The sequence below is a fragment of the Nomascus leucogenys genome, chromosome 4 (assembly GCF_006542625.1).
Source record: "Nomascus leucogenys isolate Asia chromosome 4, Asia_NLE_v1, whole genome shotgun sequence".
Taxonomy (NCBI): Eukaryota; Metazoa; Chordata; class Mammalia; order Primates; family Hylobatidae; genus Nomascus; species Nomascus leucogenys.
Genome location: NC_044384.1, coordinates 99,064,665 through 99,084,907, shown reverse-complemented (window position 1 = coordinate 99,084,907; position 20,243 = coordinate 99,064,665). Strand labels below are relative to the sequence as shown.

The 20,243-nt window shown below is 42.9% G+C and overlaps 2 protein-coding genes and 4 non-coding genes across 18 annotated transcripts in view; 5 read left to right on the top strand and 1 right to left on the bottom strand.

The window, feature by feature from the left end:
- PBRM1 (polybromo 1) overlaps positions 1 to 12,074 on the bottom strand; it is a 141,106-nt gene extending 129,032 nt beyond the window's left edge. For 4 of the 13 annotated variants that reach the window (XM_030811631.1, XM_030811642.1, XM_030811632.1 and 1 more), the window contains exons 1-4: positions 8,205 to 8,915; positions 7,808 to 7,933; positions 5,664 to 5,816; positions 4,589 to 4,686 (exon numbers count right to left, since the gene is read on the bottom strand). In XM_030811631.1, the coding sequence (XP_030667491.1) occupies positions 4,589 to 4,686; positions 5,664 to 5,816; positions 7,808 to 7,855 (299 nt within the window). In that variant the 5' untranslated portion in view covers positions 7,856 to 7,933; positions 8,205 to 8,915. Of the gene's footprint in view, positions 1 to 4,588; positions 4,687 to 5,663; positions 5,817 to 7,807; positions 7,934 to 8,204; positions 8,916 to 10,998; positions 11,058 to 11,586; positions 11,751 to 11,899 lie in introns of those variants that run through there. The other 9 variants (XM_030811634.1, XM_030811636.1, XM_030811643.1 and 6 more) reach the window with 7 other exon arrangements.
- On the top strand, positions 12,071 to 19,909 carry GNL3 (G protein nucleolar 3). Its single transcript, XM_003257177.3, has 15 exons — positions 12,071 to 12,256; positions 12,902 to 12,960; positions 13,374 to 13,511; positions 13,632 to 13,745; positions 14,245 to 14,328; positions 15,195 to 15,327; positions 16,747 to 16,859; positions 17,103 to 17,229; positions 17,693 to 17,780; positions 18,420 to 18,594; positions 18,738 to 18,880; positions 18,959 to 19,095; positions 19,179 to 19,354; positions 19,585 to 19,648; positions 19,746 to 19,909. The coding sequence occupies exons 1-15, from the start codon at positions 12,244 to 12,246 to the stop codon at positions 19,826 to 19,828; spliced, it is 1,647 nt and encodes a 548-aa protein (XP_003257225.2). The 5' UTR covers positions 12,071 to 12,243; the 3' UTR covers positions 19,829 to 19,909.
- Positions 15,369 to 15,436, top strand: LOC115834967. The gene has a single exon (XR_004029949.1). It is a non-coding gene; the product is annotated as a small nucleolar RNA SNORD19 (small nucleolar RNA).
- Positions 16,899 to 16,982, top strand: LOC115834976. The gene has a single exon (XR_004029957.1). It is a non-coding gene; the product is annotated as a small nucleolar RNA SNORD19B (small nucleolar RNA).
- LOC115834968 lies at positions 17,531 to 17,606 on the top strand. Its single transcript, XR_004029950.1, has one exon. It is a non-coding gene; the product is annotated as a small nucleolar RNA SNORD19 (small nucleolar RNA).
- On the top strand, positions 18,284 to 18,360 carry LOC115834969. The gene has a single exon (XR_004029951.1). It is a non-coding gene; the product is annotated as a small nucleolar RNA SNORD69 (small nucleolar RNA).
- Positions 19,910 to 20,243: the final 334 nt, after the last annotated feature.

Sequence of the window (20,243 nt, the reverse complement as noted above, 5' to 3'; positions counted from 1 at the left end):
CAAGTTCTCACCTATAAACTGTGATAACTCAGAATTTTAAATAAGATATGATCGGGAAAATGCTTGGTATTGTGTCTAGAATGTGGCAAACAATAAATACATGCTTTTACTACTTTATGCTAATTAAATAACAACTTTCAGAAGACTATTATTGACAAACCAACTCAAATACGGAGACGGTTACCTCATTTTAAAAACAATGCTTCCTTTTTGGCCATGGCTAATTTGCTAACTTACAGGGCTCTCCTAATTCAGGATGATGATGCTGCACTCAGTGGCTCACTCGTTGAGGTGAGAAATTTGCCTCCAGTTCAACTTAGAACTTGGTAGCTACCCACTGTAGCATCAACAATCATGAAAGAATCTAAATCTTTAGTTAACTCACAGCTTTCTACAGCTGCTGTAACAAATTACCACAAACTTCAGGGCTTAAAACAAAACCCATTTATTCTATTAGTTCTAGAGGTCAGAAGTCCAAATGGGTCTCACTGGTCTAAAATCAAGGTATTAGCAGGGCTGCATGCCCTCTGGATATTCTAGTACAGAGCATCTAGCGAAAAAGGTTTCCTTGCCTTTTTCAGCTTCTAGAGCTCACCTGCATCCCTTGGCTTGTAGTCTCCTTCCTCCATCTTCAAAGCCAGCAGTGTAGCATCTTCAAATCTCTGACTGAACTTGTCTCTCTCTTCCCCATTTAAGGACCCCTGTCATTACACTGGACCCACATGGATAATCCAGGATAACCACTCCAATTCAAGATCAGCTGATTAGCAAACTTAATTCCCCTCTGCCATGTAACACAATATATTCACAGGTTTCAGGGATTAGAATGTGGAAATATTTGGGGACCAGTTTTCTGACTAACACACTCATATACGTTTTCAGAACAAATAACTTCAATTCCCAGAGGGTTTTTCTTTGGCTTTTTTTTTTTTTTTTTTTGAGTCAGAGTTTCACTCTTGTTGCCCAGGCTGGAGTGCAACGGCATGATCTCCGCACACCGCAACCTCTGCCTCCTGGGTTCAAGTGATTCTCCTGCCTCAGCCTCCCGAGTAGCTGAGATTATAGGCGCATGCCACCACGCCCAGCTAATTTTGTATTTTTAGTAGAGATGGGCTTTCTCCATGTTGGTCAGGCTGGTCTCAAACTCCTGCACTCAGGTGATCCACCTGTCTCGGCCTCCCAAAGTGTTGGGATTACGGGCATGAGCCACCACACCTGGCCAATTGCCAGTGTTTTGAAGAGAATAGTGATTATATTTTGAGAGCAAGAGAGGAAAGATGTTCGAGTTAGGGGAACATACCTTCCATAGGAAGGTATGTGCAAGATGTCTCTCTGTGTAATTTAAAAAAACTGATCCCTTTTAACTATCACTGTGACAACCTCAATACTGTCTTAACAGCTATTAATTTTTTTTATTAATTTTTAATTTTTTTGAGACGGCATTTTGCTCTTATTGTCCAGGCTGGAGTGCAATGGTGCGATCTCAGCTCACTGCAACCTCCGCCTCCCGGGTTCAAGCAATTCTCCCACCTCAGCCTCCCAAGTAGCTGGGATTACAGGCATCCACCACCATGCCCGGCTAATTTTTGCATTTTTAGTAGAGACAGGGTTTCACCATGTTGGCCAGGCTGGTCTTGAACTCCTGACCTCAAGTGATCCACCCGCCTCGGCCTCCCAAAGTGATGGGATTACAGGCATGAGCCACTGCGCCCAGCCATAAGAACTATTAATTTTTATACTGCCTGTGTGAACCAGGTGTTAAAAAACAAAATGAAACAAAAAAATTACGTAATTTAAAAAATATGCTTCACTCTTGGCCAGGTGCAGTGGCTCATGCCTGTAATCCCAGTACTTTGGGAGGCTGAGGCGGGTGGATCACCTGAGGTCAGGAGTTCGAGACCAGCCTGGCCAATATGGCAAAACTCCGTCTCTACTAAAAGTACAAAAAAAATTAGCCAGGCATAGTGGTGTATGCCTGTAATCCCACTTACTCGGGAGGCTGAGGCAGGAGAATCGCTTGAACCCAGGAGGTGGAAGTTGCAGTGAGCCAAGACTGTGCCACTGCACTCCAGCCTGGGCAACAGAGCCAGACACCATCTCAAAAAAAAAAAAAAAAAAAAAAAAAAAAAAAACAGCTTCAGTCTCAAGGAATTAGAGAAAAGAAGAGCAAAATAAACCCAAAGCTAGCAGTAGATAATAAATAGAAAGGAGGGCTAGTGCGGTAGTTCATGCCTGTAATCCCAGCACTTTGGGAGGATGAGGTGGACAGATCACTTGAGGTCAAGAGTTTAAGAACAGCCTGGGCAACAAAGTGAAACCCTATCTCTACTAAAAATACAAAAATTAGCCAGGCATGGTGGCACACGCCTGTAATCCCAGCTACCTGGGAGGCTGAAGCATAAGAATCGCTAGAACCTGGAAGGCAGAGGCTGCAATAAGCCATGATCACGCCACTGCACTCCAGCCTGGGCAACAGAGCAAGACACTGTCTCAAAAAAAAACAAACAGTTGTTTTTTTCAAAAGATCAACAAAATTGGTAAACCCTTAGCTAGATTAAGTAAGAAAGAAAGAGCTGAGCACGGTGGCTCATGCCTGTAATCCCAGCACTTTGGGAGGCCAAGGTGGGCGGATCACCTAAGGTCGGGAGTTTGAGACCAGCCTGACCAACATAGAGAAACCCCGTTTCTACTAAAAATACAAAATTAGCTCGGCGTGGTGGCGCATGCCTGTAATCCCAGCTACTCGGGAGGCTGGGGCAGGAGAATCGCTTGAACCTGGGAAATGGAGGGTGCGGTGAGCTGCGATCGAGATCACACCACTGCACTCCAGCCTGGTGCAAAACTCCATCTCAAACAAAAAAAAGAAAAAAAAGAGAGAGAGGCTGGGTGTGGTGGCTCACACTTGTGATCCTAGCACTTCGGGAGGCCAAGGTAGAAGGATCACTTGAGCCCAGGAGTTTGAGACCAGCCTGGGCAACACAGGGAAACCCTGTCTCTACAAAAAAAATAAAATAAAATAAAATAAAATAAAATAAAAAATATATATATATATCTCCTAACACTACATACATATTTTTTAATATGTATGTAGTGTTAGGTAAGAATCCAGCATATTTTTACGTATATAAATAAAAAATACACGTTGTATATGCAATATATATATTTTATGTGTTTACTATATACATACACACATATATATAACATATATATTAGCCGGGTATGGTGGCATGCAGGTGAGAGGACTGCTTGAGTCCAGGAAGTTGAGTCTGCACTGAACTGTGATTGCCACTGCCCTCCAGCCTGGGTGCCAAAGCAAGATCCTGTCTTCAAGAAAGACAGAAAGAAGGAAGGAGGGAGGGAAGAAGGAAGGGAGAAACAAGATGCAAATAACTAAAATCATAAAGAGGAGACATTACAACCAATGCCACAAAAATAAAAAGGATTATGAGAGTTCTAGGAAAACATGTATGCCAACAAATTAGATAAACTAGAAGAAATGGATGATTTCCTAGAAACACACAACCTGCTAAAGAAATGTCTGGTTAGAATTCATCAGCAAAGCTATCAGTCGACGGCTTTTCTTTGTGGGAGATTTTTTATTACTGATTCAGTCTCCTTACTAGTTATAGGTTTACTCAGGCTTTGTATTTCTTTAGCAGGCACCCGCCACCAAGCCCGGCTGTATTTTTAGTAGAGACGGGGTTTCACCACGTTGGCCAGGCTGGTCTTGAACTCCTGACTTCAGGTGATCCACCCGCCTTGGCCTCCCAAAGTGTGGGGATTACAGGAATGAGCCACTGCACCCGGCCTTGCGCCTGGCTAATTTTTGTATTTTTTAGTAGAGACAAGGTTTCGCCATGTTGGCCAGGCTGGTCTCGAACTCCTGGCCTCAGGTGATTTGTCCACCTATAGACCTCCCGCAGTGGTGGGATTACAGGCGTAAGCCACTGCGTCCGGTCAGTACTCTTTTTTAAATATTTATTTTTAGGCAAGCTCTTGCTCCATCACCCAGGTTGGAGTGCAGTGACACTCATGGCTCACTGCAGCCTCAAACTCCCAGGCTCAAACAATCCTCCCACCCCAGCCTCCCTAGTAGCTGGGTCTATAGGTGAGCACCACCACACCTGGCTAATTTTAAAAAAAATTTTTTGTAGAGATGGGTCTCACTATGTTGCCCAGGCTGGTCTCAAATTCTTGGCCTCAAGAGATCTTTCTGCATAGGTCATTTTTTTGTTTTTGTTTTTAAGAGACGGCGTCTCATTATGTTGCCCAGGCTGGTGTCAAACTCCTTGGATCAAGCAATTCTCTTGCCTCAGTCTCTCACGTAGCTGGGATTACAAGTGCATGCTCCTGTGCCTGGCTCAAAAAATCAAGTAGCTGGGATTATAGGTGCATGTTACTGTGCATGGCTCAACAGATTTTTAATTTAAAAAAAGCTTCACTACAGCTTGACTACTAAAGACTAAAATTGGACCCCAGTATCATTTAAGCCATTCTCGCCAACAAAAAGCTCAATTTCCAAACACTTTAATACACATGAACTCTGGACCAAATGCCCCCCAACTGTACTGATGTACTTCCAACTCACCTTCGCTTTGGTGCCCTAATGAAGAGCTCGCAGAGAAGTCTGCCCTGTTCATCCTTATAGTCTCGGATGGTATTATAGAGTTCATGGCACACGGCAATCTACACATTAGCAAAGGAGGAAAAAATCACTAAAAAAGTGAACAGAAAGCCAGTGTAGACATAAGAATTATTTTCTATTCTTCAATAAAAGGCAAGTAGAGAAGAAAAATGATGACTCTCAATATTACTGAACATGCAAAAGTCTGAAATATGCTGACAATATGTCTCCTTTCAAACAATTGAGTTGACTAACTTTTTGGTATCTTTCATCAGATCTATGCTCCTGGTGATTTTGTCTTTTAAACTATATCAGTTCATCACTTTCTTGCTTAAAGTCATCCAACTGAAGGGTTTTTTTTCTTTTAAACTAAATCAGTTCATCACTCTCTTGCTTAAAGCCATCCGACAGAAGGGTTTATCACTTCACAGAGAATAAAATCTAAACTCCAAATATTGCTTGTGTGGGCCCTACACACTGAATGGGTGGAGCTTGCCAGTTTCCTTCTCCTTCCTGACCATCTACTGCTCTGTAAAGACACACAAAACTCATCCCTGACCCAACCCCTCCGCACTGGTTCTCTCTGTCTGGAACTCTCTTCCAGGTGATTCAGGCCAAAACAGCCCAAATCACCCAAAATTTTCTTCTTAGCATTTATTACTAGCTGAGGATACATTATTATTAATTTGTTTACTTGTTTACATTCTACTTCCCCCACCTGGAATCTAAGTTCCATGTGGAAAATGGGCTTGTTTCCCACATGGCTATACCCCAACTGTGAGAACAGTGCTTGTCACGCGATAGTCACACAGTTATTTGCTGAATTAATATATGATGTAACATACCGAAATTATTCATAAGATCACACTATTACTCTAAGACTTAGCTGAATACATAATGTTCATAAAAGAAAAGACTATCAATCAAGAGAATCTTAAAAAAGTGGAGATGCCTTCCATCATAACAATTTTACCATTAAAGGGAAGATAGGGGAATTGTGGGAAAAGCAGGCAGAAACAATGTAATCCAAGTTACTCACAGGATCTACAGTTGGAAGATTGGAAAGTCTCCTCCTTTTCCTGCTTGGGCCTGGTGTTGACACAGAATGGTGCCCATCATCAAAGTCCCCGCTGACACTGCTGGAAGGGGAGGTAGCTCTTCTTCTCTTGGAACCCATGGAATCCAACTTCTTCTATAAGAAATAATTAGCCATGTTTTTACATTTAAATAGACTCTGTCACCAAGTCTTCAGCTGGACACATGCTACCAAACTCCTGGCTCACTTAGGAGGATATTTTAACGTGTTGTAGTTTAACTAGCTATAAGTTTTTTCGTTTTTTTTTTTTTTTTTTTTTTAAGCCCTGGACTTCCTTGTTTTAGTCTTTCACTTACCAGAATGCTGTACTTTCGATTTTGATGGGACAAATTCAACAAAAGCATACTCATTTGTATATCACCAATCTTGAGTGACTCAACTTCTGGCTCCAAATTTGCCCTAGACTATAGAGTTTCCCAACCTACATGTAGCAGTACATTAGTGTGCTGAAGGTATTAAGCCTTCAGCCCATGAGGCAGTCAGGCAGGCCTGGGGTATAGAGGCCCCAAGGTATCCACCTCTGGAGTCAGCACCTCATCTGCTTCTCCATGTGCCTTACAATTATGATCATTTGCTAGGTGGGCCATCACGTGGAAAAGAGCAAGAAGCAGAGCTTAGGACAAATGAGTAGTGCAAAAAGGTAAGGGGACAGACGACAATTAACCTTCTAGCATCTTAGATGTACTCTAAAATTAATACCCTGAAAATGAATGTTCTCCATTCATTAAAGCAGGATCCACAAGACATATTCCTGGAAAACACTTAATGAGACTTGCTATACCTAGACAGAGGTACAAACTATCCTTTGAAACTCTTCTGTCAATTCAAACTAATCACCTTTTAGTGATATGACATACTCTATTTAACTATAACACCTACTCTATTTAACTATAACACTTTTAACTATAACTCTATTTACAACACAAGAAATGCAACCACTGAAATGATCTGCTACAGATAGTATATACCCAAGAAAGTCCTGCAATGCTTATATTGCAATACAATCTAACAACACTATCAAACAGTATATTGTGATTTGAAAGGCCTTTTTCTTTCTTTTTTTTTTTTAGATGGAGTCTCGCTCTGTCACCAGGCTGGAGTACAGTGGCACGATCTCTGCTCACTGCAACCTCCGCCTCCCAGTTTCAAGCGATTCTCCTGCCTCAGCCTCCAGAGTAGCTGGGACTAAGGCGTGTGCCACCACACCCAGCTAATTTTTGTATTGTTAGTAGAGACGGGGGTTTCACCATGTTGGCTAGGATGGTCTCGATCTCTTGACCTCATGATCCGCCCATCAAAGGCCTTTTTCTAAAGCTAAAAGAAAAAAAAAAGATCCCAGTTTCACTCATCAACACTGAAGGTGCAGATCCTTCAGCCCCTGAGGTAGTCAGGCAGGCCTGGGGTTCAGAGGCCCCAAGGTATTCACTTCTTGAGTCAGCACCTCATCTGCTTTTCCATGTGCCTTACAATTATGAGGAACCTCATAGAACTAGAGTACCTCATAATTGTAAGGCACATGGAAACACTGAATTTCAGGACACTACGACGCCAGCAGCTGAATGATTAGAACAGGAGAACACTGGTTGCCAGCAGTATGGAAAGAAAATTTGGAGATCTCCAGGAAACAGAAAGAAGGAGCAAAAGAATCACATTTGAAAATCCTGGTGGGCAATTAAGGAAAAAGAGAAGTCTCAGATCTCTTTTTCCAAACTAAAGTCCACATGGTGTTTAAAACAAAATCTACCACGATGATGTTCCTTACTCTAGGCTTCGGTTTGTTATACAGTATTATTAGTTTGAAGTTGGCTAAAAGTAGTTAAAAGCGTCAAAAGGATTAGCCAAAACTTAGCCAAGTTTTGCTGATTTTTGTTCCTTTTATAAAAAGCTGATCAACAGGGCTCAATTCATTAAGATAAAGGAATTAAGGACCAATCCCTTTTAAACAATCTATGGCAAAGACACAAGTGAATTTGATGAACATAAGGAGGGAATCTTTATGGAAAGGATAACAAAAATTTAAGAAAGGTGGAAGGAAAAACTCAAGGAAGGACAGAAAAGGGAAAGGGTGTAGATAATCAGTAATTTACCAGCTTTACCAGAGCACAACCAGCGCCTCGAAAAGCCAGTCTCCTCATTATGTCTGAAAGCCAAGTGAAGCCAGTGGGAGAAGGAAGGGCTTTAGAAGTGCTGATTCAGTGTTAGTATATTCAAAACTGAAAAAGAAGAACAAGGCAGAGAAGGGGCAAATAGAAAAGAAGGGTCAGAAGGAGTAAAAATGAGTACGAATAGATAGAAAACATTCAAATAGAACTACTAAAGGAAGATAAAGAGAACTGGAGAAAACAGGCATATCAGTTCTCTTGTACCTATCAAACAAATTGCTGCAAAGGCTCAGGCACTAACAGTACCTGACAGTTCTTCCATTTTAAAACCAAATGCTTTCATATGTTTAAAGATGTCTCATTGACGTTCCCCTTTACTCACATTAGGAATGACTGTCAATTCCAGGAATGAAGCATGCCTGCCCAACTGCCCCCTAGTCAATAAGAGCAGAGTTCAATCACAGAGCTGGAATGGAGAGTGAATACATGTGGGAGGCTCACATGTGACACCAAGTGTTGGCAAGCTGGAATAAACCAAGAATGGCTCATGTGAGCAAAAGGTCTAGAAAACACCCTCCCCCACAAAAAAAAAAAATTCAGAGAAAGAACATTTATTTCCAAAAGTCCTATCTGCATTGGAGACACCATATAAAAATTTGACAAGGTTTAAAAAAAAAAAAAAAGGCCAACCATTTTGGCAGGAGTTCAAAATTACTTTTATAAATAATCCACTGAAAATCAAATGACAAAAAACATAAATTATCAGCATGTGTATGTTGTTCAGATGACACAATGTCCCAATATCCTTGAATCATTAATTTACTTTGGTAAGATAAGAAAAAGTTTCAACTTAAGGATAATTTTCAAGTATTTTATTATCCATGGGACACATTTTAAAATGTATTTTGAAAGTCTGACAAGAAGGGCAATGTTATGAGGTGGGAGAAACAACAGGACCTTTGCTCCTAAGACCAGAATAGGAGTCCTAAGTCTTCTACCTGTCATTATCAGCTTGATGTTGTCTGATCAGTTGATGTAACCTCTCAGATCTGTTTCTTCACCTCTAAAATGAGAACGTAATGCCAGGAGTGGTGGGTCATGCCTGTAATCCCAGCACTTTGCAAGGCCGAGGCCAGTGGATCACTTGGGGCCAGGAGTTCGAGACCAGACTGGCCAACGTGGTGAAACCCTGTCTCTACTTAAAAAAAAATACAAAAATTCGGCCGGGCGCAGTGGCTCATGTCTGTAATCCCAGCGCTTTGGGAGGCAGAGGCGGGTGGATCACCTGAGGTCAGGAGATCAAGACCATCCTGGTTAACACGGTGAAACCCCGTCTCTACTAAAAATACAAAAAAAGTTGGCTGGGCGTGGTGGCACGCGCCTGTAATCCCAGCTACTCGGGAGACTGAGGCAGGAGAATCGCTTGAACCCGGGAGGCAGAAGTTGCAGTGAGCCGAGATGGCACCACTGCACTCCAGCCTGGGCAACAGAGCAAGACTGTCTCAAAAAAATTAAAAAATAAAAAATTAGCTGGCTGAGGCAGTGCATGCCTGTAAACCCAGTTACTCGGGAGGCTGAGGCATGAGAATTGCTTGAACCCAGGAGGCGGAGGTTGCAGCAAGCCGAGATAGTACCACTGCACTCCAGTCTGGGTGACAGAGCGAGACCGTCTCAAGGAAAAAAAAAAAAAACACATAAAGTGAAATCACTTCTGCATGTTCCCCAGGCACAGGAACAGCATGTTCATTTTTGTAGACCTGTCTTATAGAATAGTATTTGGTATAGATTATGTGCTCAATTTATCTTTTAATAAATGTATTAAAAGTGCACTTAGGGCCAGGCACCGTGGCTCATGCCTGTAATCCCAGCAATTTAGGAGGCTGAGGTGGGCAGATCACCTGAGGTCAGGAGTTCAAGACCAGCCTGGCCAACATGGTGAAACTCTGTCTCTATCAAAAATACAAAAAATTATCTAGGCAAGGTGGTGGCATGCGCCTGTAATCCCAGGTACTCTAGAGGGTGAGGCACAAGAATTGCTTGAACCAGGGAGGCAGAGATTGCAGTGAGCCGGCATCGCGCCACTGCACTCCAGGCTGGGGGACAGAGTAAGACTTTGTCTCCACAAGAAAAAAAAAAAGTGCACTTGAGAACTTTAAAAAAAAAAAAAGTTTATTTGTATAGTTTAAAAGGCCTCAGCCAGGCACAGGGTCTCATATCTGTAATCCCAGCACTTGGAGAGGCTGCGGCAGGATGACCGCTTGAGGCAGAGAGTTCAAGACCAGATTCGATAGCATAGATTGACCTTGTCTCTACAAAAATAAAAATTAGCTGGGTGTGGTGCTGCACATCAGTAATCCCAGCTACTCGGGATGCTGAGGTGAGAGGATTGCTTGAGCCTAGGAGCACAAGGCTTCAGTGAGCCATGATCACTTTACTGAACTCCAGCCTGGGCAACAAAGTCAGACCTTGTCTCAAAAAAAAAATAAAATAAAAATAAATAAAATAAAAAATAAAAAGCCTGTAAGCATCCCTTCAGCAATTTTGTCTTTCCATGAAGAGGAAAGACAGATTCCAGAGTTCAATTCCAAGTTTTAAAATGGCCTTGATTACAGTTACAAGTTCAAAAGTCTAACAATCAATAATTTATAGTGGACAGTTAAGAATACTTAATAATGTGCAACTGGGAGAATATCGACTTACTATAGACAAACAGTGTATTTCGACCGTTTATGAACTTTAGCCCTCTCCTGTATTTCTGGTAATATTTAGCAATACAATACATGCTTAAAACAAAATCTTGGAAAACAAGACTCAAAGGAAAAAAAAAACCACCTATAAACGTACTTCCAAGAAAAAAACCATTCTTAACGTTGTCATTCAGTTTTTGGTATTTATGCCTTAGTTACCTATTATTTTTTACCAAAACGTTAACAAACCACATATTATTCTACAGCCTGTGTTTTAGTGAAGATTCTTCCAAGTCAACATTCTTCCTCATGATGTTTGATGACTTGATAGTAATCTATCATATAGATATACCACAATTTACTTATCTTGGGAATTTTGGTAGGATATTAACATTTGAGGTATTTTGTACATTCCCAAAGCCAAAGAAAGCGGTCAAGGCCCTTCCATTCATCCACACATAAACTCTTTATTGTTTTAATTTGAAACACCTCTTCAAAACATATTTTCCAATCTTCCATTTTGGAGCTCAAAATCAAATATGGGCGACCTGTAAGTAATAAAGCAAAAATTATGCTACTCTTTTATGTGCATGAGTCCAATCTGCACTTTTTGGGGAAAAGCACATAGCCAAATGGAGAAAAAAATAATACCTAAAATTATTTGTCAAGAATCCTAATGTGTTGGAAAGTAAGTTAATTAAAACATTTTACCCCAACATACGCTTCTATAATTATTGTAAGAATTTCTATATCCACTATACCGTGTACTTATTTTTCAGGACTTTTTCTATATTTTTGCAACTCTTTCTTCCCCTTTAAATTAAAACTTATTATAATAACAAAACCGTGCTTCCCCAAACCAAGAAATATACACAGTTCCCAAAATCCCGGATTCTTTGTGGTGTTGAGATGAGAAGCTGAAATATCTGGCCTCTACTATAAATACAAGTCCCATTGATTAAAATACCCGGAAAAAATACGGAAAGAAAATCACTAAGAGTTTGTGTCGAACCGTCAAGAAACAACAACAAAAAAAAGAGGCCCTGAGCAACGGAGGAAATGAAGGACTTTCCCGACCTGTCACTGGTATTGGGGACTGAGGGAAACGTTGACAGCTTTGAAGCTGCCCCGCGACGAGCGGGAAAGAGGAGCGCGGGGAGTTTCCGACCCGTAGTGCGCCTTTGTCCCTGCCGGCAGGTGCGACAAGGCTACTGGGCCCATCCGGAGGCCCGCCGCCGCGCCCCGCCCAGCATCGCGCGCCCGGCCCGACCGGCTCGTCCCCACGGCCGGGGCGGGGCTTCCGCCGCGGCTCCCGCCCGCCCGGGCCCACACAAAGGCCCGGCAGCTGGCCGAGGGGGAGCGGCCCCACCCGCCCTGGGCCCGGCCTTACCCAGCCGCTCCGCCGCCTGCAGCCCCGGCCGCGGTCACCGACCGCCGCGCCCCGCCCCGTGGCCGCCACGGCTGCTGCTATTGCTCTTCCGGACGCGGCCGCTGCCGTCGCTCCGGCACCCGCCACCCTCACCTCCCTTACCCCTCCCGGTGCCGCCGCAAAACCAGTCCCGCGGCCGCCAAGCGATCCCTGCTCCGCGCGACACTGCGTGCGCGCGCACGCAGAGGGGCGGTGACGCACTTTACGGCGGCAGCGTAAGTGCGTGACGCTAGTCAGTGGCTTCAGTTCACACGTGGCGCCAGCGGAGGCAGGTTGTCGTGCTCGTGCTGCTTTCTACAGCCAATATGAAAAGGCCTAGTAAGTGGGGTCGGGAGGCGGGTGTGGAGGGACCCACGTCTGGAAGTTGCTGCAGCCACCACGACGCTCTTCTACGGCTACGGCTTTGTCTATGCTGGTATGGGGGTGGGAGCCTACGCGTAGGCCTTGGCTCTATTTCCTGGTAGAACCGACAGTTGGAAGTCCCTACGGCGATCATGTTAACCGCGCGGGCTCATTCTGCGGAACGAAGTCGGGCAGAGGGTGGGGAAGACTTTCCTAAGGAAGCAGCGTCTGGTTTCAGGCCCAGTATTTTCCTTTCCGTGGCCACGTGCAGACTGGCCCAGGTGAGAGCTGAGAATCGCCTCCCAGACTCAGTGTTCCTCTCCTGCCTTATGATTCGTGCTGTTTGACACGAAGTGGCTGTCGTTTTGGGTCTCATACGCTGCTGTGTATGATCCCATTCTAATATTGTAAGAGTAGGTGCAGGGAATTTGGACTCCATTCTGGATCTACTGAATCTAGTTCTCTGGGATTTGAAAGCACGTATGTTTGCATTAGGCATTTCGCATTAGACTTAACGTTAGGTTTGGTGGCCAATAACACAAGAAAAGGATATAACTCTATAGTGCGTTAACCTAGAACTCATCATTTGGGTTAACAGATTTGTGATGTGTTTCTTTGTAGAGTTAAAGAAAGCAAGTAAACGCATGACCTGCCATAAGCGGTATAAAATCCAAAAAAAGGTAAGTGCGTGAGAGAGCTATACCAAACACATTGCTAAACTGATTTTGCCCTGTTCCTTTGCAGGAAAGTCTGGGTTAATGTGATTTGGTTTCGGGAAATGGCATTGGATAGACTGACCATGGGCACAAGCTCTTAGGCCTCACGAGCGCAGCTGTGAGAAAGTGCAGTGATTTGGTGATAAGTCTCTAAATTTGTTCAGCATGTTGATCTCTGCATAGAGAGCCTTCTAGTTACAATTTCTTGCTGTTTTATACTTACACATGCATTACTTTGTAAGATTCCAATTAAAGCTCCATTTTCCTAGGACATTTTATAGGCATAACTAAATTGCAGCCAGACTGGTTTCTCACTTGAATTCTGCTTAAGTATGAAGATATTTTTGTAAGCAGACAAAATCTCTTTATTTTAATAGGTTCGAGAACATCATCGAAAATTAAGGAAGGAGGCTAAAAAGCGGGGTCACAAGAAGCCTAGGAAAGACCCAGGAGTTCCAAACAGTGCTCCCTTTAAGGAGGCTCTTCTTAGGGAAGCTGAGCTAAGGAAACAGAGGGTAAGTTATGTTAGCCAGAATTTTCAGTGAGTGGTGTAGTGTGTTATGTGTGATATTTTTCAGAGTAAGGTAACAACACTAGTCACTGGTTCACCTATTTCCCTTACGGCTCTGACACAGCTTGAAGAACTAAAACAGCAGCAGAAACTTGACAGGCAGAAGGAACTAGAAAAGAAAAGAAAACTTGAAACTAATCCTGATATTAAGCCATCAAATGTGGAACCTATGGAAAAGGTATGATTAGGTCTCTTTATGAATGAGAGATCAGGGGTTTTGATTTTGGTTTTGTTGCTTGGGCTTAAGTGCAGTGGCACAATCACAGCTCACTGCAACCTGGACCACCCAGGCTCAAGCAGTCTTACCACCTCAGTCTCCAAGTAGCTGGGACTACAGAAGCACACCATCACACCTGGCTAATTTTTTTTAGTAGACACAGGCTTTCACTATATTGCCAAGGCTGGTCTCAAACTCTTGGGCTCAAGTGATCCACCCACCTCAGCCTCCCGAAGTTTCTGGTATTACAGGTGTGGGCTGTTGTGCCTGGCTGAGAGATGAGTTCTGATGCAGAAATAAAAGCACATCCACAGGCTGCTGAGCTTCTTGGGAGGAAGACAACTGAGTTCAGACTCCATCTTACCTATTTAACAACTGCAAGTGCTGCTACTCAGCTGTGGAAAATGGAGTTAGAGGTTACAACTGCTCTACTTCTAATTTTGTGTTCTTTATCCTCTAGGAGTTTGGGCTTTGCAAAACTGAGAACAAAGCCAAGTCGGGCAAACAGAATTCAAAGAAGCTGTACTGCCAAGAACTTAAAAAGGTATCTTAGCCTAGGTCAGTGTCTGACAGTGGTAATGAGGTTTAAAAGACTCAAGTCAGGTTTTTTTAACCTTTTAAGATCAAGGGTGCATGTGCAGGTTTGTTATATGGGTAAACTTGTGTCGGGGGGGGTTTGTTGTACAGATTATTTCATCACCCAGGTATTAAGCCTAGTACGCATTAGTTATCTTTCCTGATCCTCTCCCTCCTCCCACCTTTCACCAACAAATCATTTCATGACTCAACTCTAGCTTATGCTGTTTAATGCCTTTCCTGCTATGTTTACCTGACAGAAATAGTTTCTTTGGTTCTAAATATTTGCACAAAACTGGTTCTGCCTGTAAGCATGATTTACAACATTAAAAAAAAGTTGAGATTGAGAAAAGTATATTGGAGTAAGCAATGTCACGCTAAGGGTCTCTAAAGTACTCTGTTGAAACCTAAGTGAAGGAGGACAACTTGGTGTAGTTGCTCTCCAGCACTCCCGTCCCCAGCATCCGTTTTCCCAAGCTCACTCCCCCATGGATAGAACCTGACTGCCCTTCAGCAGCTTTTGGCAAGGCCAAAAGGACCTATCAAACTACGTCATTCACTATGGGAGGATTCAGACGGGGATATTTTCATTTTTGAAATCCATCTTGATCAGAGACTGCTGAGCAAGCCTATGTTTTACTTTCCTGTGTGAGAAATGATGAGGGTCAACATTCTTCATACCAAAGTGAAGACATGAGATCCAACTCTGAGCTCACCCTGTTGCTAAATGGATAATGCCAGTACTCTCTTGCGGAAGGTATTACCAGAGCAAGGGATGTAGTTCTGATCATTTTCTCCTTGATAATGTAGTTCTGGTCATTTTTTCCTTGATAGGTGATTGAAGCCTCCGATGTTGTCCTAGAGGTGTTGGATGCCAGAGATCCTCTTGGTTGCAGATGTCCTCAGGTAGAAGAGGCCATTGTCCAGAGTGGACAGAAAAAGCTGGTACTTATATTAAATAAATCAGGTGAGTAAAGAGGGTACCCTTTGTCTTCCGTGTACATTGGTGAGGTATGAGGATACAGTCTGATAGTCACTGAAGACTGATTAGATCCAACTTTGATCTCAGCAAAGCCGGAGTACGTGCACTTTGCCAGAGACAGTGCTAGGCAGTGGGGACGAGGTGACTTTTACAACTGACTCAACTGGTTTCTACTATTCTTTTGCCATTCAGTATTTACCGTCTTTTAAATAAAGAGTGTAAGCTGCTATACCCAGCTTATTGTGTAGTATATTTCATCTAGGAAGTGATGACAGTGTGACAAATTCCCCACACCTACACAATGTCGGGTATTAGTTCAAGAGTGAAATAAATTGGAATGTATGTGACAAAATATTTAAATGAAATGCATAATTATGCATCTGAGTTTGAGCAGCAGGAACAAGAAAACCCAGAACAGAGAATTACAAAGCAGAAAATGGGAATGAGATCTAAAATTATTGTTGGGGTTAAGAAACAATTGGCTGCTTGGGAGGCTAAAGTGGGCACATCACTTGAGGCCAGGAGTTCGAGAAAAGCCTGGCTAACACGGTGAAACCCCATCTATATACTAAAATACAAATATTAACCGGGCATGGTGGTGGGCACTTGTAGTCCCAGCTACTTGGGAGGCTGACGCAGCAGAATTGCTTGAACCCGGGAGGCGGAGGTTGCAGTGGGCTGATACTGTGCCACTGCACTCCAGCCTGGGCAACAGAACAACACTTCGTCTCAAAAAAAAAAAAAATGAATGAATAAAAAAAACAATTGGCTGCTAGCTAAAGGTAAATTCTGGAAACATAGCTCTAGGGTTAGTAGGGTTGTAATCCAGACGTTGAGTCTGTCCTGAAGTTTTCGAGTGAGCAAATACAAGGGGAATTGAAATAGCGAAGTGCAGATGCTGAGCTTTGTTAAGATACAGGCAGCATGGTAGGGGAGCTTACCCTGCCCTGATTTTCTAGTTAAATCCTTTTGAAAAGACTGGGAAAATGTAAACCAGAGTAAAATCTATAGTTGCCAGATTTTGCAAATGCATCTCAACAAAATAGCCAAATTGGAGCAAATGTCTTATTTCTTTCTTTTTTCTTTTTTTTTTGAGATGGAGTCTTGCTCTATCACCTAGGCTGGAGTGCAGTGGCACGATCTCAGCTCACTGCAAGCTCCGCCTCCGGGGTTCACGCCATTCTCCTGCCTCAGCCTCCCGAGTAGCTGGGACTACAGGTGCCCACCACCACGCCTAGCTAATTTTTTTGTATTTTTAGTATAGACGGGGTTTTACCGTGTTAGCCAGGATGGTCTCAATCTCTTGAACTCGTGATCCGCCCATCTCGGCCTCCCAAAGTGCTGGGATTACAGGCATGAGCCAGCGCGCCTGGCCGCAAATGTCTTATTTCTAATTCCTATCAGATCTGGTACCAAAGGAGAATTTGGAGAGCTGGCTAAATTGTTTGAAGAAAGAATTGCCAACAGTGGTGTTCAGAGCCTCAACAAAACCAAAGGATAAAGGGAAGATAACCAAGGTATCCTTTATTAGCGGTAAGAAATGTGATTCTTTCAGATTTTGGTTGAAATATGATGAGTGTACAAAATCTTGATTTAAGTAAATGAAAAATTACAAGATCCAACTCTGATTTCAGCCAGAGATCATCTGACAGGCAATGTAGTTATCTTAAGAGCTGGGCTCTGGAGCCTGATTGCTTGGGGTTTGTTGAAATAATTTATCAGGTAAGTTGCCAGAATAATTCAACTGTTTGGAATTTTAGCGTGTGAAGGCAAAGAAGAATGCTGCTCCATTCAGAAGTGAAGTCTGCTTTGGGAAAGAGGGCCTTTGGAAACTTCTTGGAGGTTTTCAGGAGACTTGCGGCAAAGCCATTCGGGTTGGAGTAATTGGTGAGTTTCAGTTCATTACTTTTTACTTTTTAAGTGTTGAAATAGTTAAGTTTAGCCAGCTCTCCAAGTGCCCAAGCAGCAGTATATGGAGTTGTTGTCAAGTAAAAGGCTCACTCAAATACTAGCTTCTTGCCTATACCTTACTGAAAGCACATAACCACACACAATTTAAAGAAAAAAACTTACAACTGCTGCCAGATTCAGGTTTTTTGTTGGGACTGATTACTGTAGGAAGCTGGTTTCTAAAAGTTCTTGGTTTGTTTGAATTTATAGTATTTTCCTGCCTTTGCATTACTTGTGCAAGAAATGAAGAAACCAAAATTGGTCTTAGTATTGAAGTGAAGACACTGAGATCCAACTCTGATCTTGCCCTAAACATCAGAAATGAAAAATTAGGCAGTGAAAATTTCATAAGTGCCAACATATAATGCTTTTTATATCTGGATTTCCCATTTATTTGTAGGTTTCCCAAATGTGGGGAAAAGCAGCATTATCAATAGCTTAAAACAAGAACAGATGTGTAATGTTGGTGTATCCATGGGGCTTACAAGGTAAATGGAGGTGTCCATAATTATAATATTATAGTGACACACTATTTTATTTTGGTTATCTCAAGGAAGGTGATTTTTTTTTTTTTTTTTTTTTTTTTTTTTTTTTTTTTTGAGACAGTTTCACTCTTGTTCCCAGGCTGGAGTGCAATGGCACAATCTCAGCTCACTGCAACCTCCACCTCTCAGGTTCAAGCGATTCTCCTGCCTCAGCCTCCCAAGTAGCTGGGATTATAGGAATGTGCCCCTACGCCTGGCTAATTTTGTATTTTTAGTAGAGACAGGTTTCTCCATGTTGGTTAGGCTGGTCTCGAACTCCTGACCTCAGGTGATCCACCCACCTCGGCCTCCCAAAGTGCTGGGATTACAGGCGTGAGCCACCGCGCCCAGCCAGAAGGCGGCATATTTATAGCAAAGGAAATAGCATGTGTTTTGGTTGATGTAAATATATAAGCTATAACATGTAGTGTTTCTCTTTAGAACAGTCGGGTATGCTTTTACAGATAAATGTGAAGCAAATGATGATAAACTGGATCTGACTGACTGTGCTGAGTCTGTTCAATCCAACCCTGAGCTTCATGTTCTGTCTCTTACCCTCCAAATAGACCAATGCCCTCATCAATTCCATTGCTCTTCTTTCAGGAGCATGCAAGTTGTCCCCTTGGACAAACAGATCACAATCATAGATAGTCCGAGCTTCATCGTATCTCCATTTAATTCCTCCTCTGCGCTTGCTCTGCGAAGTCCAGCAAGTATTGAAGTAGTAAAACCGATGGAGGCTGCCAGTGCCATCCTTTCCCAGGCTGATGCTCGACAGGTAAAAGGACCCCTTCTCATGAACTCCTTGGAGCCATCTTCTTTCATCATAAGCGTTTTGAGTAGAAAAATTTTGGAAGTGTTTTAAAGTACTGGCATGTCAGATGAAGGACAGCTCCTTTGTTTGTTTGTTTGTTTTTTAAGGTAGTACTGAAATATACTGTCCCAGGCTACAGGAATTCTCTGGAATTTTTTACTATGCTTGCTCAGAGAAGAGGTATGCACCAAAAAGGTGGAATCCCAAATGTTGAAGGTGCTGCCAGACTGCTGTGGTCTGAGTGGACAGGGTAAGCTTTCTTTTCTGTTGGCATTTTGGTGACCACCAGAATAAACCTCCTTTTGACACATCTTATTTTTAATATCAGTGCCTCATTAGCTTACTATTGCCATCCCCCTACATCTTGGACGACTCCTCCATATTTTAATGAGAGTATTGTGGTAGACATGAAAAGGGGCTTCAATCTGGAAGAACTGGAAAAGAACAATGCACAGAGTATAAGAGGTGAGAATTGTGTGTCTCTGCTCTCTTCATCAGCTGACAGGCCAGTAGAGCTCTTACCTGTTTACATGGACTTTCTTTCCCAGCCATCAAGGGCCCTCATTTGGCCAATAGCATCCTTTTCCAGTCTTCCGGTCTGACAAATGGAATAATAGAAGAAAAGGACATACGTGAAGAATTGCCAAAATGGAAAGAAAGGAAGCAGGAGGAGAGGGAGGATGACAAAGACAGTGACCAGGAAATTGTTGATGAAGAAGTTGATGTAAGTGTGTCCTCCATGAGTTGTTTAAAACTGAAGTGAGTTTTCTAGCATTATAATATATAATGGGAAGGAACTGAAGATAGGAAATATTTGAGGCTTGTGATCCGTTAGCCTTAATTTTGCACATCCCGTTATATGTACCTCCAAAGAGTTAATTTTTCAGGTACGTAACTACTTGGATTAAATGAGCAGACAAGGGCTACTAATCCAGCACTATTTTTGTCACACAGGAAAATAGCTCAGGCATGGTCGATGCAGAAGAGACGGGGGAGGCACTGTCTGAGGAGACTACAGGTGAGGCAGGCAAAAGGGGTTCTTCTAACGAAGCAGCATGGTGTAGAATCACTTTTACTTTTTGAAAATAAAATCTCTCTGTTTTCCTGCAATATAGGTGAACAGTCTACACGGTCTTTTATCTTGGATAAAATGATTGAAGAGGATGATGCTTATGACTTCAGTACAGATTATGTGTAACAGAACCATGGCTTTTTATGAGATTTTTTTTTTTTTGAAATGGGGTCTCGCTGTCGCCCAGGATGGAGTGCAGTGGTGCGATCTCCGCTCACTGCAGGCTCCGCCCCCCAGGGTTCATGCCATTCTCCTGCCTCAGCCTTTCTGAGTAGCTGGGACTACAGGCGCCCGCCACCACGCCCGGCTAATTTTTTTTTTTTTTTGTATTTTTTAGTAGAGACGGGGTTTCACCGTGGTCTCGATCTCCTGACCTCGTGATCCGCCCACCTCGGCCTCCCAAAGTGCTGGGATTACAAGCGTGAGCCACCGTGCCTGGCCTAATTTTTTTTTTTGTATTTTTAGTAGAGACGGGGTTTCACCGTGTCAGCCAGGATGGTCTCGATCTCCTGACCTCGTGATCCGCCCGCCTCAGCCTCCC